Source organism: Zonotrichia leucophrys, chromosome 4A (assembly GCF_028769735.1).
Source record: "Zonotrichia leucophrys gambelii isolate GWCS_2022_RI chromosome 4A, RI_Zleu_2.0, whole genome shotgun sequence".
NCBI lineage: Eukaryota > Metazoa > Chordata > Aves > Passeriformes > Passerellidae > Zonotrichia > Zonotrichia leucophrys.
Window position 1 is genome coordinate 10,253,425 of NC_088174.1, and position 17,919 is coordinate 10,271,343.

Here is a 17,919-nt window from a genome sequence, read left to right on the forward strand (position 1 = left end):
GTAAGACAATGGAAATTTTCAAGCATAGTACTTAAAAATCTATCTAATCTTTATTTAATGATCACACTTTTTCAAAATATCAATCCTTCAAAGATACTACAATGCATCAATGAGAGAGGACATTCTCTAAAATGTGAGAGGGGCTTTTATTTCAACTTTTGGGGTTCTAACCCATTCAAGTTAGAAGAACAGATTGCTCCACAGCCAACAGGCCATCTGCTGACCTTGTCTCCAGCGAATCCCACAGAAAAAGACACTGTGATGGAACAACCCAGGCAACTGGGATACACACCATTAAGTAAGAGACAGAATGAAGAATGGAAAACTTTTGAGGGTAACTGTAGACAAACACAATCACTGCATCAATGCATTTTTTTAAAATAAAAAAATGAGAAAGATTAAGGTATTTGCTCTGAACCCAGAAGACTACTAGTGCCTTGCAAACAGGGCTTGTCTCAAGGGTTTCTTTGATTTTGAAACAAAACTGTGGTAATAGAGTACACCTAAATAGTCTCTTTTCTATCTGCAACTTCCAAGAAGTCCTTTACTCTTTTATTAAAACAAATGTTCTTCACCTCCACAGCAGAAGATTGTATAAGCCAGTTAGTACTCACTGAGTTTTGCTGTGTCACCTCATTTCAAAATAAACTATTAACTGGTTGTTACTAACAAAGGTACAAAAAAAAATATTAATATTTTCAGAGTCTAATGCTCCATTCTGTATTCCTTCAAGTAACTTTTAATACTTTTGAATTAGGGTAAGAAAAGTCAATGCAGACACTGCCTGCAAGGACATATAATTCAGTGTATCATTTCATAACCCAGCTGTCAACAGAGACAACATTTTTATAATCCATGTATTGTATGCGTGCCAGTATGAGATGAATAGTCCTGTAACTATAATCAATACCGTTCATTCAAACAACTGGCAGCAGCATTTCAGACAACTGGCAATTTCATCAGTTTCACTGGGCTGCCCAAAAATAAACAGCTTGAGAAGGATGAATGATCTCTGTGGTTATCTATAAATAATACTAATCTCAGTCATTTGTTTCAGGGGGTTCATCACTGGGAGCTGCAGAAGTCTCATATCAGTGCAGAAGGCATGGCAGCCTTCAAGAAACTAAAGAAATGCTGATGAATTTTACTGTTGGTTTTTCATTCACACAGTTACTGTACTTACATCCAGGTCCCACTGAAAGCTCCAGCATCCCTCCAGTGCTTCAGCAGTCCCAGCTTTGCAGGAAATTCGCATGATCTCAAGGACTGGTAAACACCTCAAAATCAAACTGGATTCACAGAAAGCTCCAGTGATCTGAGCAAACCCAGCCTGGGTGGTGACTTACACCAACGTCACTTAAAAGGAAATGTGACCAAGTTTGGGGTTTTTAACTACTTCAGTGTCAACCTTGCCCACTCTCAAGAGTTATTGAGAGAAAACAAACCCAACAGCTCCATGTGAGTGAGACTAATGCCAGGGCTGACGGGCGCGAGGTGAACCCAGGCAGACGGGGAACAGAAGGCGCCATTCACAGTCCTGTTCACTGTCTCTGGAAAGTGAAATAGCTCCTTTTTTTAAATTTTTTAAATTATGCTCCTATCTATAAAAGCAAAGCAAGAACAGAGAACATAGAAAAAGGAATAAAGACAGCTGACTAAAGGGAAAAACCACATCCCTGTGGAGTAGAGATCCCAAAGAAAGCTTCTAAAGCCCTGAAGTGAAAAGGATCCAGCTGCTGTGGTTGGAGTGAGTCTCTCCCTGGAGCCTTGCAGGGCTGTGAGCAAGGTACTGCAACACCACTGCTGCCTAGGATGTGACCCTGCACATTGGTGGGTCACCAGCCCTGGGCTGAGGCACATATCTCCTGCAGGAAAATCTCCTAACCACCAGGAATTCTTACAGGTTTTCTACCCTATTTCACTGTAAGAATTACAAGATGCCTGGTGTGTGCTCTAGGGAAAACAGAGGAAAGATCAGTTCTCCCAAGAACCTAGGGGTTGGCACTCCTTGGCTTCCAGACAGGATTTGTGGTGCCACGAGCCACCACTGCAGAGAGCTCAATACACCACTAGACTGCAGCAATTCTTCTCTGCAGATATCACGAATGGGAGCCAAGGCCATCACCTCAGCTCCTTCACATGGAGTGCAATGCTCCAAAGAAAATCCATCAGATGAGCTCTGCAGAAGTACCCAAGCCCTCTGAACACAGCCTGAGCAGGAAGCAACAGCACATCTGTGTGTGTTGATCTGTTTAATTACCCAGGTAATCAAACTGCTGCTGCACCAAGCTTCAAAAGTCACATTGTTCCATCTACATCCAAAAATCACTTTTCAGCCTTAAAGCCTGTTGCTTGGAAAATTTAAATCCTGGCAATTAAAATAATCTTCAACTTGTAGCATTATCCAATTTACAAGCTTATTGCTAGTTTAATGACAATCAGCACGCCCAGCCACACTAAAGCAGCATTGCAGTGGGATGTTTTCAGCATAACCACCAACAGCAAAAGCATTAATGGCACCAACTTCTCTGAAAAGAGAACACTCACCAGTGGACAAACAGGGGAACCTCACAAACTCCACACCTCTGAGAAATTAATTAATTTCTTAATTAAAAAATTAAGGTTGTGGCTGTTTTAAAATGAAAGCCTTGATTTTATTGTTAAAGTAAAATTGTCTGTAGGGCATTCATAAAGAAAAGCCAGCTTTTAAGAATGGGTAAATTTACCAAGCTGCACATCTTTGATCATCAATATTTTAAAGTTACTACTTTTTATTCTATATTGCCAATAAATCTCCACACACTGTAACTGTAATCATCACAGCACAACACGATCCACTTCTCCTGGAGATTTAAAGTTGGACTCAGTTGCAAAAAAGCACATGAACTAGGTAGGAGGATGGCTAAACTGGTAAAATAGTCTCTCAGTTTCAGGTAAATTATGAGGTAGCAGCATGCACTGTTATTAACCTGAAGTTCATAATGAGAGCTTAAATGAACAGTTCTCAGTGGACACAGGCCTCTGTAAGGGAGCTGCACTCCTGCAGTTGGCACTAATTGATCCTTTTGCTGGCAGGCTCAGTGGAAAAGGCAGCAGCAGGAACCGCAGGCCCTTCTCTGTCACGCAGAACAAAGTCACAGTCCTGATTATCCAGGAGGTTTGATCTTAATGCTCTACACTTCTACAGCTGCTTTCATCCAGGAATGAGGCAGCCAGGATAGCTGGGGAGACTGTCATGCTACTTTTGCCCTTCTCACACCCATTTTGCAGAAGGTCTCCTGTTTTTGGGGTTTTCAGATACTTTTTCAAGTGTACTCCACACACATTCAGTCACAGAGCTGAACCTCTGAGAAACTGAAATGATTCATATCTCATACATAGCTTTACCCAGGCTTCTTGAAAACACAAATAATTTTGATTTTAATCCCCCTATAGAGCATTTTGCCATAAACCCAGCATATAAAAGAAATAGACTGGGCTGATATAATCAGTTTTAGAGACAACATAGTAAAAAGTAGAATTTTGTCCAGAAAGATGCCATTTTAAAATTCATGTGGAGATCCTGACTAAGGCAGACTATTCCAGTGCAGCAGATTCTGGAATCAATTAACAAAACAATTCTTATTAACACAGAGAATCTCCAGACAGTACCAAGGAAGCACAGAATCTTTGAAGAAAAGCCCGCAAGGAAAATATGCTTTAATATCAAATTGTATCCTCCAGCGTATGCAGAGATTGCCTCAAATCTCAAAAGCATCTTATGTGAAACAGGGGCTAGCACTGCAGAACAACACAATAAGAATTTAAGACAGGAAGTGCAGATAATTTATCTAAATAAAGCTTTCAGGAGAATAACTGATTTATGTTGATACTGATCCAAGCTGGAACCTGACCAGGATGCAGGAGTTAGCATCACTACCCACAATAGGTTCCCCATTTATGAAAAACAACAGTGTGTTTTTACACATGAAAATAAATTCAAATGCTAGCTTTATGCTTCTGTCAAAAGACCCTGTTCTACCAGACACTTGTTCTTGAATTAGCTACAGAAAGACTCAGAAAAAGGTGCAATGTTTTTTCAGTCAAGACTGTCACTATTCTTGCAAGCACCTAAGAGACACAAGGAGTTAAATTTCACAGAAGAGTCTATGGTCTTTAATGTCACACAGCCTCTATTCATAAAAGAAATACAAAATACATAAACTGATGCAGAATAAAGTAGTGAAGCTTCACAGCCACAAAAAATCTACCTGTAGTTGGGAAAGAGGGGAAAAAAGAGGAAATCTGAAAGTAGAGATGGAATAAGTGACTTCTGCTAAAAGCAGGGTCAGCACTTTCCACTGGAGACCATTTGATTTACACTATTTTGTTTCAACTGAAAAACGAAATCTTTCCTTGGCAGATTCTGCTCTACAGAGTCTATTACAGATACTTCTGAGATATCCAGCATCATTTATAAGGGGACACTTACTACTGCTGAACGTGATCATTTTGCTAAATTTCCCAAAGTTCCAGAAGGAAACTACATGCAATGCAACACAAGGGTGTATTCAGCTGCTGAAGTCAAGGGTCTGAACAACCTGCACAGCCCTGGAGGAAGGTGTGCTATTGATTAAGATGTTCAGGATGCCCCCTGAAGAATCCATTGCCTGTCCTGGACCCACAGTCCCTACTTAGAGCCAGGAACACCCCAGGAGGGACCACTCTGCTTTTAGCCTTTACTGATTTCACAGAGCTACTCCAAATCCAGCCTGGTGTAAATCACATCAGAAGAAGACCTCAGCATGTATCTTGACTGTCACAGCTGAGACAGCCACAACACACAGAGTGTCAGTACACGATTTCAGAAGGCTTTAAGCATTCACCAGAGGAACACCTTACCACATCAGAAGGCTTCAGGCACCTGCCCACACAGAGCAACACCAGCTCACTTCAGAAGGCTGCAAGCATCTGCCCTGCTTGTTCTTCAGCCCAACCTTTTATCCCCTCCTGTTGATGCCCTGCACCTGTGCCCTCTGCTCCCTTTGGTGGTTGGTCAGTGTCCCTGGGCACTCCATGGCTCCTTGTGTCAGTGCTGCTCACCTGCTGCTCACAGCTGTGCCCACTGGGGATGGGGCTCAGCCCCACTCCCAATTAACACAAACTGTGCACCCACATTGACACTGCCCCTACTTATTCTAATGGAATACAGAGGCTTTTTTTTTTTTTTTTTGAGGGTAGAACAATAAAGCACTAAACACTAGGTCCCAGTGGTCACTGCAGATATGCATTACTAAGTATCACCACTTGCAATTTCTTTTTGTGTTATATAGAACAAAAATAATTGTCAGTAAAGCACACCTGACACATATGAACACACACCTTTGAAACAGGACACTGCAGTTGTAGAAACCTTCTCAACATTTACTGCCCTCTGTATGTAGAAAGCTACACCGATCCATGCTCTAGAGCAGCTTCTGCACCTGCAGCGCCAAACTGGAGTGGTGGAAAACTTCAGGAGGGTTAACTCGTCTCATTTTGATAAATTTTGGGTTTATCTCATTGCCTCTCCAGGTAACAAAGTAAATTGCCTGTAGATGGGGTGGAAAGACATGCTATACATACTCTGACTGACAAAAGTCATCTATCCATAAAATCCATCACAAACAGTTTGTACTATATACCCTGAAAAAAAGCAGGATTTCCTCCAAATCATATACAATTTTATATTCACATCCATAATCTATATGTTGTTATAAAAATTGGAAGAATAGGTGCTTTTATATGAAAAAAGCAGATTCATGCCCACAGAAACATCTTGCTAACTTGGATAAGCTTCACCAAATTGTTTCAACCGGGAAAAAAATGCACAAAACAGAAATAATAATTTCCAAAACAAAATACTAGACTTCAATTGAAGCTGAGTAATTTTTTTAGGTCTGAAACTATTTAAAAAAGCTTTTATTTTTAATTCTCCCATTTTCTGGTTGATCTCAATCTAAATCTTTAAAACCTTTTTGGAACTACATCTGAAATGAAAGATTAGCAAGTCACACAGCTCCCATCATTTCAATCAAGATATTCTGGGATATACAATTAGTTTCTGGGATGCACAGAACAGTGGGATAATGGTTCTATAGAGGAAGTAGGTCTGAGCTGGCCGAGGCATTCAACATAAATATATAAAAACTATCATTAGTCATGAGAATCACTCTGCTGACATGGCTGAAATAGGAAAGAAATAGGATTAGCTGGCACATTATGATCATGTACCTTTTTTCTCTTTAGCCCATTTTCTATTCATCAAGAAGTCATAAGCAAATAGGCACAAAAAGCAATGTTTTAAAAAAGAAATTCAGAGTTGGATAGTAGGTATTATGCAGAATGTTTGCTCATTCAGCACTTCCTTATGTTCAAGTGCTTTTCACATATTCCACAACAGTAGTGAAGCCACTCTGGAGATGCTACTTGACCACTGCACAAACACTTCAGAGGAAGATGGGTGAGTACATTAAACTTGCTAGATAATTTAGAATCCCCCTAACAGTTCTGAGTCAATCCAGGGTTAGAGTTGGGGTCAGTCCTTTGCAAATCAATAGACACTAATTAGCTCTCATCTAACTGCTGGGAAAAAAAGAACACATGAACTTGAGTTTTCTGACCAGCAGACTTCATTAGAATTCAAACTTGGTGACACAAGATGTAAAGTCTAAGAAGACAAAACCTCTGTAACTGGTAAAAAACCAGTGTTTCACCATGCTCTCCTGCAGGAAGGCTACAAAAAGTTCATCACTTGAAAAAACTTTCCTATTACTACTTCTCCCCAGGCCATCTTCCCCTTTGCAGCTCCCCTTAAGCAGAAAAACACAAATTACAACAATGATAATCACCAAAAAGCTTTAGGGAATTTAGCATGCACAGCTGAGTATAAAGACACATCAAGATGTGTGTCATGATACAGCAACCCTGTGATCCACAAGACCTGATCCATGTTCACTAAGTGGGCTGCAGCACCCAAATCAGAGTAAGATCTCTGAAATGGAAATGAGACAAAGAAATCATGGGAGGCAGCAACCCCTGAACGCACTGCTGCACATCTCTTGGCAAAGCTAGCAGCTGTGAGATACTGATTACAGCACACCTCACTGGGAGAAATCAACAGACAGCAGCACTTCTGGTAAAGACAGGTCTTTCTCCATCACTGAAATAAACAGTGTGGGGGGCCAGGTAGGCAAGAATTGGGCATTTGCTGTGCTGCAGTAGTATGGACCAGACCTATTATAAAGACCCAAAGGGCATAGCAGGCAAAAAACTTTTCAGTATCAAATATTTTTTCTCTCCAACAGCTTTGCTTATTTCAGGTAAAGAGCTGAAAGCTCCTCCTTAGCCAAGTGATAGATTGGCTCGCTGTATGGCTGTGACACAAGTTCTCCCAGGTCCATCAGTGGGAATGAACATCTTCTTACAGCAAGGACAGCAAATTTGTAATTGCCAATTTCAATTCATCTTTCAACAGGATCAAAAGTAGGCTGGATTTTGGTGGGGATTTTTTTTCCTCCTTGTTTTTTTTTCTTGTTTTGTTGGTTGTTTTTTGGTTTTGGGTTTGTCTTTTTTTCGGAAGCGGAAGAAGTGATCAATAAATCAAAGAAGGTTCTGTTAGCCTAAGCTCTCCAAGTTTTTTACTGGAAACAGCCTTGCAGTACCTCTGAGACAGAGGGAAATTTTACTACCCTTGTATAAGAGAGAGCAAAACCGTGCCATTAAAGGACAATCCAACTTACTCCAAATCATGCTATGAGCCTCCAGAGGATTCCACCACCTCCCAAGTTCAGTCCCTTTACCAGATAGACCAGGCCCAAATGCTTGGTGTTTGCATGTGACAAAATTCCCCATGGTGAAATCAGCAAGCACAATTCCACACTCAGCCCAGGAGAAAGATGTGTGAAAATAATGAAGTATACACAAAATAAGTGACTATGCACAGACTATACACCATCAGACACTAGCTATCTCTTACCCAGACAGCTGCATATAATTTTAAAGACAGTCCTTTTACTAAAAAACTCTCAAGCTATTGAAGCACCCATACAGCCCTACATATTTTTTAAATTCTTGACCAGAATTTCAAACATTGTATTTGAACAAGCTCCAGCAAATATCCGCCCAACACAAGGGCAGGACCAAGCATTCAAAGCCAATCACTTAAGTTACAAGTGGACTGAAAGCAAACACGTAAATTGCACTTGAAACAAAACAAGCAAAAAAACTTTCAGCATATCTGAAACATCCAAACAGTCTAGCAAAATAATGACATACAAGTGACCAGATAGATCACTCCATTCCAGCAGAAGAGTGCTCACCTGCACCATTATCCATTCCAGGAAAGCAATTCACCCTTTCTACAAGTGCCTGGGCAAGTTATCCACAGCACTGTGTCTCTGCAGATTGATCCTCACGCATTAAAGGCTTCTGTGCCTCCTGTGTGGTGTTTGTGTCAGGGTTGCACATTGCCACTTGCTATTTTAGAAACAGCTAAGATGATAAAATAGATCCAGAGCCTCAGACACAAAGGCAAGGATATGCAGGAATGACTGCTCAGTGGATTCTGACATAACTCGTTCCTAGTTCACTCTTTCTACACAGAAACCCCATCACCTGTTTCTCTCTTGCTCTGTGCATATGCAATAGTATCACCACTAACACATCTTTGTGAGACCAGCTGAAAGGGTACTCACTGCCTTTGAATAGTTCACACATTGCTGCGCACTAATAAAATGAACTCTGCATTCTATATCTGCTGATATAGAAATGTCTCCCAACTTCCCAACAGAGTCAGGCTGGAGGGTGCCCTGTGAGGCAGTGTGGCAGTTATTGGTGCCCGGCAGCAATGGCTACAAGCAGCAGGGCAGGAGTGTCTACCCTGGAGTCTCCATCAGATGGCTGCACATGAAAACTCAAAGATTATTTCAAATTTGACGTTTCAAAGGCATCTGATATTCTGAAGATCAACAATAATATAAAGCAGGTAATACAACAGAGGGGAGCCTCTGGCTCTGACAGGAAATGTAATGCATACATATTTAGAAGAAAAGAATCTCCATGGGTGAAATTTGGAAATTGCTTCACTGCAGTGATGATCACAGCTTCACAGACAGTGGTTTTATCTACATCAATCATTTCTAAATTTTTGGCTTTAGATCACCACGTTGTTCCAGTGGAAGTACAAGCCTTCACATAGCAAACCTCCTGACAATAGGTACAGAGTTTTTAGGCTGCCTTATGAATTTCCTTAAAAAAGGGGTGATGGCCTTCCAGTGATCTCTGCTCTCCAGCAGCACAGAAAGTACTGCTCTCAGGTTGTAACTTAAATGCCAAAAACCAATTCACATAACACCTTTCTCACAATAAATGAACACAGGTTTTCATTTATATGGGTTGGCTGGGTTTGTAATGAATGATGAAAACAGTGTTGATGGTTCAAAAATAACATATTCTAAAACATTTTAAGGATGCCGAACTAAATCAAAATTAGCATTCTAAAACTGGTAATGATAAAATATGTACTTTAAATGGAAAATGTTAAATCGATGGTTTGTGACAATAAAGAAACACTGAAAATACATCAGCTCTCATTTCACACCTTCTTGCATAACAGTCCTACACTGGCAGTAGGATGGCCTCCCACCTCCCAGACACTGAACACAGTGAACCCAGAGGAAAGAAACCCACTGTTTTCTGCAGCTCTTGGACAAGCTCCCGAATCAGCCTTCAACAAAACTGTGGGGCTTTTTTTGTGGTTGTTAAAAGCTTCTGTCACAGGCTAGTTTCCCATCATGGCATCTCCATTTCCTCCCAGAGATAAACTCCAGCTGTTGTACATTTCATGGGAAGGTGCAGTTAATCAGTACCTCTTCAACCCGCCCTAATAGCCCCATGGGTCGTCCAGGCCCAGTGCTATACAGGAAAAGGGAACAACTTCATAGCTGTATCTGCACAAAATCTTTCCAAAACTAAACAAGTAAATGGCACTCTTTACCATGCTTTACTCTTTATTCATGTGGTGAACTCAGAGTTTCTCAAAAAAGTGTCCATCCATGTAAGGTATTTTTTCCATCTTTACTGTGTGAGTTAAATAGCACCCTAACATCTAAACAGTACATCAATGTAATGTACACAGCAGAGGAGAGTAAGCTTATTCTGAAATTAATTTAAGAAATAATAAAACATAGTTTGAAAGTGGTATGGTTCCTTCTGCTAAGACTGAGATCACATTAAGTTTAATGACAAATCATCTGCTCTGCCATGAAGTGGAAACAAACCTTCGCTGGAAGACACCTTTCATGTTTCAACCTAGACCCAATAATGCAAAAGCTTTGACCCCTAAACTGAAGCCAGCTGCTCTTCGTGGTCATACAGCAGTTACACACGATACTTGAGTGCATTTTGCAGCATGAATGGCATTTTCAGTGGTCTGTAATGAGTAAAGTTATGTAGAAAGCACATTTCCAGGAGTTTTACCACAGAACACTGGAGAAACCAGAGTATATTCCATATTGGGAGAGTTCAGGCATCTCCCCTGTGCTCGCTGCTCCCGCAGAACCAGCAGTACCCAGCCCAAACTTGGCAATGCTTTCAGCAACACATGCTTATGCTTTTGGCAGAAGGGAGCTGACCACTTGCAGCATCAGTGTCCTTTGCCAGCTGGCCAAAGAGCACACAGATGCAAGGGAAGCAAATTATCTGCCCACTGGCAAAAAGAAATGCTGAACAGCACCTCAAGAGAACGTGGGCCTGTGCACGTGCGCGCGAGTGCGAGCGAGGGTGCAAGCGAGCTCACACACCCCCACACCTGGGACAGGGAGCAGCTCAGTGAAACTGCACAAACTGCCTGTGCTACTCCTGAGCTATCATTTTCTGCAACACTCTCACAACAATGAACATGCACTTTTCCCATTAAAATCTTCCAAGCTGAATTTTTAGGATTAAACACAAAGACTGCAAGGACGCTAAAGTAAATTTTTATAAGTCTGAGATCAGACCCCTTGAAGAAAGTGCCGATACAACCACCTACAGGATTTTAGCAGCCAAAGGTTAGCGTGTCTTTGCATCCTCCCTCTTTTTTTTGTCTCTTGAAAAATGAATGCTCATGAAAAAAAAAAAAACCCACTACATATCTATATTTGGTAAAATACAAGAAGCTTTCTGGATTTAGAAGATAGATAGAAAAAAAACTCAGAAAAATTAATGGGACAAGAATTTGCAGCTGATAGGTTAGATTTAGCTGAGAGATGGAATCTATCTGTAGATTAATTAGATTCTACAATCACAGCCCCTTTTCATCTGCACACATCCCACCACTGTCATTACATGATCAACAGATTTTAAAGAAAACTATGCTTTTCATTAAAAATGCTTTGAGAAATTCAAGAGAGACTATACATAAGGTTTAGTTTACTTTTCTAAATATTTCTTGAAAATTGTACATAAGGCAAGTGCACATTTGTTGGCTGTAAAGGTGTACAACAGCAATTTTTTGCAATGACAGTGCAGAGAGGGAATATGAGATCTGTGTGCTAATGAGCTGACACTGCAGAGGCTGGAGCAGTGTTAGTATAGTGCACTACAAGTGCAGAGCAGAACGACAGACGTGGGCTATTTCTAGGGAATGTGATCTACAGAACTATACACACAATTCAGCATTAACACCAACATCCTTCATCAGATTATGAGCAATGCATGGGAGATATTGCTTCAGTGACAAATTTATATATTTGAGTTGTCATATTCATATTGTTCTGAAAAAGCTAGCTCACTCCCTACATGAGCATTTTTAAAGAAAATTTAACCTGATTTTGATTTTATAAATTCATAGGTCAAGTCAGCTTGCTTTCTGTTTCTACTGATAGCAAAAAGCTGCATATTTTAAGAAATGTAATAATTTCCCTGGAGCCAACTGATAAACTTCAATTCACCTTTAAATACACTGGAATTTTCATCTGTGTTTGCATTTGTTCTCTGTTAAGATATCATACAGCTAAATAAATAAGTGGGCAGATAAATACAGAGTGGATAAATACTGTATGAATGTGTGTAAATTAAATATACAGAGAGAGGCTTGGTGCTAGCAGCGAAGCAGGGAATACATGTACATAAATCAGATTATGCATCATTTAACTGAAAAAGAAATGAGAGGGAGGGGCTTAGGGCAGGAATTTTCTTCTGCTTCTAAACAAGTTTGTTCCCAGGTTGGGATATTGCCAAATCAGCCGTAGCAGAGGTGGGCTATTTTTCTCAGGCTCATGAGAATACTCCAGAAGAGGTTTTTTTCCTCCTCTGGAATGCACCAGATTGCATCAAACGGGATGTGCAGCTGCACAGTAAGAGCCTAAGTCTTTCTGAGCAGAGCCCCCTCAATCCCTGCACACAGGAACACTTACTACAGTCATTATCATACAAATCAATGCAAAAGAGAATGAAAAGTATTATTTTATGGATACTGACTAGTACAGGCACTAGGCTCAGGCTACACACGCTGTTTCCTTCAATTTCCTCTCAGCTCCTGTACCTATCCCACCACAAATTCAGCCTCAGCCTCCCCCCCAGTGAAGGCAGAGTCATTGCAGGTTTCTCTCCCATGGAACCCTGCCAATTGCAATATTGATCAAACGGCTCTGTGACAGCACTGGAGACAATATATGCTTATCTCCGAGTGAGGTAAAAATGTTGTGGAAAGAATTCCTTCATGGATATGGCAGCACACTGAAATTATCTGCCACTCCCATAGGAAATGAGGATATGGTTAAAGGCTGGAATTTTGGTCAGGTAGTGTGAGGAGCTATTAATTCATCCTAAGGCACTGATACACATAAGTGTTCTGATTTTCAGAGAAAATTGGTACCAAATTTAAAAGAGTAACTGTTCTGATGGGGTTTTTTGTATTTTGACCTGCTGAAGCTTATGACTGGTGACTTGGACTCGCTGTATTCTTTTCTTATCAACAGTATTACGAGATGGTTGACACAGTACAGACAAGGTCACCTTTTCATTTTCTTTCATCTGTTTCTTTTTTCACATCTTCTGTTCTTAAATAGGTTACTGTAGGTACATCTTCTTTGGTCTACAGTTTCTCCAGAGATTTACATTTTCCCAATTTTACTATACTGGTAATATGGGTGTTGGAACAAGCAGCTCTGTACTACAGAAAACCATCCCACTTTACTAAAATTGCCACAGCTTTTAATAAGCATTGACAAAAACCATTAGATATCAGAAGATGAGTAGAACACTGACTGAATATACTGAACAAGTGTGTGGATCACTTCTGTTGGTGGGAGAAGAGCTGGTAACAACTTTTAAAAAACAATTAATAATTAATCACCCAAGCAATTCAACGTATTTAGTTTAAATCCATATAATTGATATTTAGGAAACTGTGCTTGAGATGCAGCCTCTTGAAGGGATTACACTGATTAAGGATTAATAGTCTGATGTTTGTTGTAAGAGCTGTTGAAGCTGGATAGGATTAGTAAAATAAGATGCAAAGTAGAGACACGATTTTATGTACCATTTTTTCCCACTTTACCAAGTATTTTTACTGTATGTTACATAATTAACCCCCCTGCAAAAGTTTTAAAGGTTCTACTTCAAAGTCCTTTGGAGAGTGTAACACTGCACTACCAAGAAGCAGTCACATGGGGGATATGTTAGAATATCAATCCAAAATTTGTCCAAATATTTCCTTACTGTATATTTTTTAACCATGAACTTTCTCAGAATATACAGTGGGACAGAAATGTAAGAACTATCCTATCTCCTGCAAATAAAAAAAATAAATAAGTTATTAAAAACATATAATTGTTTTAAAGCAGAAGTTACTATTTTTCTGTACTCCAGTGCTTCATTATATCAGTACAATGCTTCCTCTTTGACCATTTTACACTGTGAGTATAAACCTGCAAACTGTGAGAAGTAACCTGTTCATTATGTGAAGTTACTACATTGCATTCAGCAGTCCATTAGATCATATGCAGACACATATCTCCCCAGTGCAAAGTGCATTAGCTACCTTGGAAGAGGACTCCTTTCATTTTTAATAATTTACAATAAAACTTGTATAGAATCAAATTTGGATACAACAGTAAAACAAATATCCAGGAACTACTATTGGTAAAGGAATGCTTTTTAAAATGCAGAACACGCACAAGTCTTTCTGAAAGAGATTTTGCATCTTAACACCACATTAGCAATACTCAAAGTTCTATTTTGCATCTTCTGTTAATAAAAGCTCAAATTGTATGTGTGCACTGTTAATGCAGAGCTATTTCTCCTAACGCCAAGTGTTCTTATTCCATTTTCTCTCCCCTCAGCTCTAACAGTATGTGTCAGTTTACAGTCTCCTCAGCTTTTCACAGGACTCTCACTGTAAGAAAACAACTCAGTATTTCAAGGCAGATGAGGCAAGTAAGCCCCTCTAGCCTTCTCCCTCTCAAGGTCACTCCTAAACAGGGGTTTCTGGTTTTTCCCTATATAGTATATTATTTGCAAATTATGCCTTTTCACACAGCTTGGTTGTAGCCTCAACAGGAAAGGGATCTTACTTCACCAGCAATTCACTGACTGCAGCTACACAGCACTGCTATATCAACAACATGGTTGTTTTCCTGAAACACAAAACTAAGGGGATGAGGTGGTAAGAGAACTTTTCCTAAGATATTCCATATAATGCTGCAAATCTATTAAACCTCCAGTCACTACACACATTTGTTGCACTGTATTGTATGACAAAGAACTCTAGGCTACGAGGAAGGAACTGAATGCAGGATAGATAACAAATTAATATATTTTTAAAAACCAGGTATTTACTTACAAGCATTTGTCACTGAAAAACTGTTGGAAGAGTCCAAGTGATCTACGTGATAGTTCAAATGGAAGGGCTTTTCTGTGGTATTTTGGTTTGTGTTGTATAGCTGCACAGCAAATCGAAATGCACTGTGCTCCTGAACAGTGTTCCTCATGAAAAGTCCACCTAGGTGAGGAGAAAAAAAAATGGAAAAAAGGAAAAAGGTATTTCAGAATTAATTTTGAGGAGAAACAATGGCAATAAGTTATATTTGCCTGCTGCACACTGCAGGAGAGAACGAACAGGAACAGCCTGAACGTGAGCACATAACTCTGACAGAGCACCTACATGAAATACATATTCCAAGTCCAAAGTTGGGCTTTTAAAGCCACACACCACATCCAGGTGCCCCCTGAGCAATGAGAGTCGCTTGGAGCTGCAGGTGCACCTTGAAAACCAGGCCACTTCTACACGGATGCCCGCACAGAGATTTAAAAGTCTAACTTGGGGAACCGTGGCACCTAAATCCTGTCCAGACTACCGAAATATCGCCGCTGTAGTTATGTGCGGGGACACGGATGCGCGGCGTGGCAAACGTGCGGTTTCACGGTCTGCTGGAGCGATAGCGCGGCCGAGGGAAATGATGCTCTGAGGGACGGCAGGGAACAGCCCCCGCTGCACTCGCTGCCCTGAGCCTCACGGCTCGCTCGGCCCCGGCTTTCGGGCACGTCGCTACAGATTCACGCCACGACTCTCTCACATTATGTGCTCCACGGGATGCGCTGCTCCAGGGCATGGTTCCGCAGCGCGCGGACCCGATCCCCGCCGCTCGCAGGGGTGCGGGCAGCCCGGCGCCGCTCGCAGCCGCCCGCCGGCGCAGCCCGGGCACCGCCGCTGCCTCTCGCCCCCAGAAAGGGGAACGAAGCGGAGCAGGGCTGGCTCCTTCCCCGCTGCGCCCGGGCTCGCCCCCCGCTCCCCTCCTCACAACTTCCCCCCGGCTGGCGGGGAAGGCGCGGGTCGCGGTGCCGCTTACCTATACTGATGGTGTTGGGGAACCCCGCCAGAGCCTCCCCCAGCAGCCCCGCCAGCAGCAGCAGGAGGGTCCGGGGCGCGCTCTGCCCCATTTTCTTCAGCCCCTGCGGTTCAGCCCCTAAACCGAAACTGGCGGCATAGGCATGGGCGCAACTGGAGACTCGGAGCGGTGTCAACGGTGGTGGCGATGCTGGCGGAGGTGGTGGGGAGGATGGTCCCCCTCCTTTCGTCTCTTTTTTTTTATTCTTTCCTTCCCCAAATCCCTCTGCTCTCGTCTTCACCCCAGTCTAGCAGGGCTCATTGGCTGCGAGATTGCCTTTCTCCCCGTCGCCAGCAGCCCCCCCCAACGCAGGGACTTCCCCCAAAGATGGTGGGTAGCGGAGCCGCCGAGGCTGCTCCGCCCGGGCCGGGAGGGGGTTATCGATCAAACTTGGCGTGAGGCGGACTGGCAGCCGCTCCGCTCCGCTCGGCCCGCCCGCCCAGCCCCGGCGGCTCCGGCCGCGGCTCAGCGCTCGGGGCTGCGGTCGGCGGGAGCGCACCGGCCTCACGTGGGGCGGCCCCCGGGCTGCAGCTGCCCCTTTAAAGCTGCATCGGCTCGATGTGTGTGTGTGTATGTGAGAGAGTGCGGTGCGTGCGCCTGTGGGCGGGCGGGGGAGGGAGCGGTGAAAGGAAGGAGGGGCGGGGAGCCGAGCCGAGCCGAGCCGGGGCCGGCAGAGGAGGCCGGGGTGCTGGGGAGGTGCCCGCGTCCTGCCCGTGCCCTGCCCGTGCCGGTGCCCGTGCCCGGTGGGCGGTGCGGGCGCCCCAGAACTTGCGGGCCGGGAGGCAGCAGAGGCGGCTCGGGGCCGGGGGCGGGAGGCCTGGTGATGGCTGGGACAGGCGGGTGCCGCTGGGCCCCTCCTGAGGGAGCGGGCTGGGGACAGACGTGAGCGCAGGGACTGCCGAGGGAGGGCTGGAAGGGGGCACAGCAAGGGATGCCGAGGCACCGTGCGTCTCCCGAAGAGGCTCCCGGCCCTGCGCCCGAGTTCTCCCATCCCTCCTCCAGTGCCAGCGCATCAGCAGGGAAGCATCATCCGCCCACAGTGCTGTGAAGTGAAGAAAGACAAGAAGAGTTGAATCCCACACGAGGGAATGTTAGGTCCTTTCCAACCTCCTCTAAAGGAAGGAACTCAGTCTCCCGTTTCATCCTTGATGCTGGAAAAAGACACAACATGTGTGTCAGCTGATGAGCTGCCCCAGCACAGCACACAGGGCAGGGCCAGCCTGGTGGTCGCAGGGGAGCAGGGGGATGGGTGGCAGACATCCCGTGTGTCTGAGCACCAGCCCTCAGACACCCTCTATGCACGGGGAGCTGCTGTGTGTCTGACTCCGTCAGGTTCTCTGTGGTCTTTCACCCATCTCCTTGACACTGTATGGATCCTACAGTGCTTTTCTTTTTGCTGCTTTGAGGCTCACAAAACTGTACGAAATGGGAGACAGAGAAGCAATACCAGGTGGAGCTGTCCATCTCGTAGGCCTAGCAAAGACTGTTCTTTCCTTAATATTTGTTTTTCCTCTGATTTCAGCAGGTGACTTTACCTTGGTGCTCCTCTGCCTTTTTTTTTTTCCTTAATCTTAGACTGTGACATTATTTGGGTCGATGTTCAGTTCAGTTAGAGATAACATTAAATGCAGTTGGCTTTGCATTTGTAAAATAATCAACCAGTGCCACTGGCTGTAGCATCATGTAAGTAGTCAAGGTGTAAGATTGAAGATTGCTGCAGATTACTGCACAAATGCTGATGAACAACATCAGAGATTCAAACCATTACTTTTGAAGGAAGCCAGAGGTAGAGGTGAAGAGCAGAGCACCACAGTCATGATGCAGGAGTGTAACACATGCTTTTAGTGACATGTGTGACACCTGCTCACTCCAAGGTGCATCCTTTGGTTGCTTCATGTTGTGTTCCTTTGTGAGAATCATTCCCAGAAGATGGAGGCTGTTCCAGTTCAGGCAGAGTAGGAATCAGGCTGCAGGGTGGATGGTAATGCTCCCTATTTAGATTGAGATGGCAGTTGCCACTTTATCTCTC

The 17,919-nt window shown here is 43.2% G+C and overlaps 1 protein-coding gene across 4 annotated transcripts in view; it reads right to left on the reverse strand.

Moving 5' to 3' along the window:
- Window positions 1-16,466, reverse strand: part of GRIA3 (glutamate ionotropic receptor AMPA type subunit 3) — a 141,112-nt gene extending 124,646 nt beyond the window's left edge. For 2 of the 4 annotated variants that reach the window (XM_064713365.1, XM_064713367.1), the window contains exons 1-2: window positions 15,852-16,464; window positions 14,846-15,004 (exon numbers count right to left, since the gene is read on the reverse strand). In XM_064713365.1, the coding sequence (XP_064569435.1) occupies window positions 14,846-15,004; window positions 15,852-15,942 (250 nt within the window). In that variant the 5' untranslated portion in view covers window positions 15,943-16,464. Of the gene's footprint in view, window positions 1-14,845; window positions 15,005-15,851 lie in introns of all 4 variants that reach the window. The other 2 variants (XR_010440369.1, XM_064713368.1) reach the window with 2 other exon arrangements.
- Between the last annotated feature and the right edge of the window lie 1,453 nt (window positions 16,467-17,919).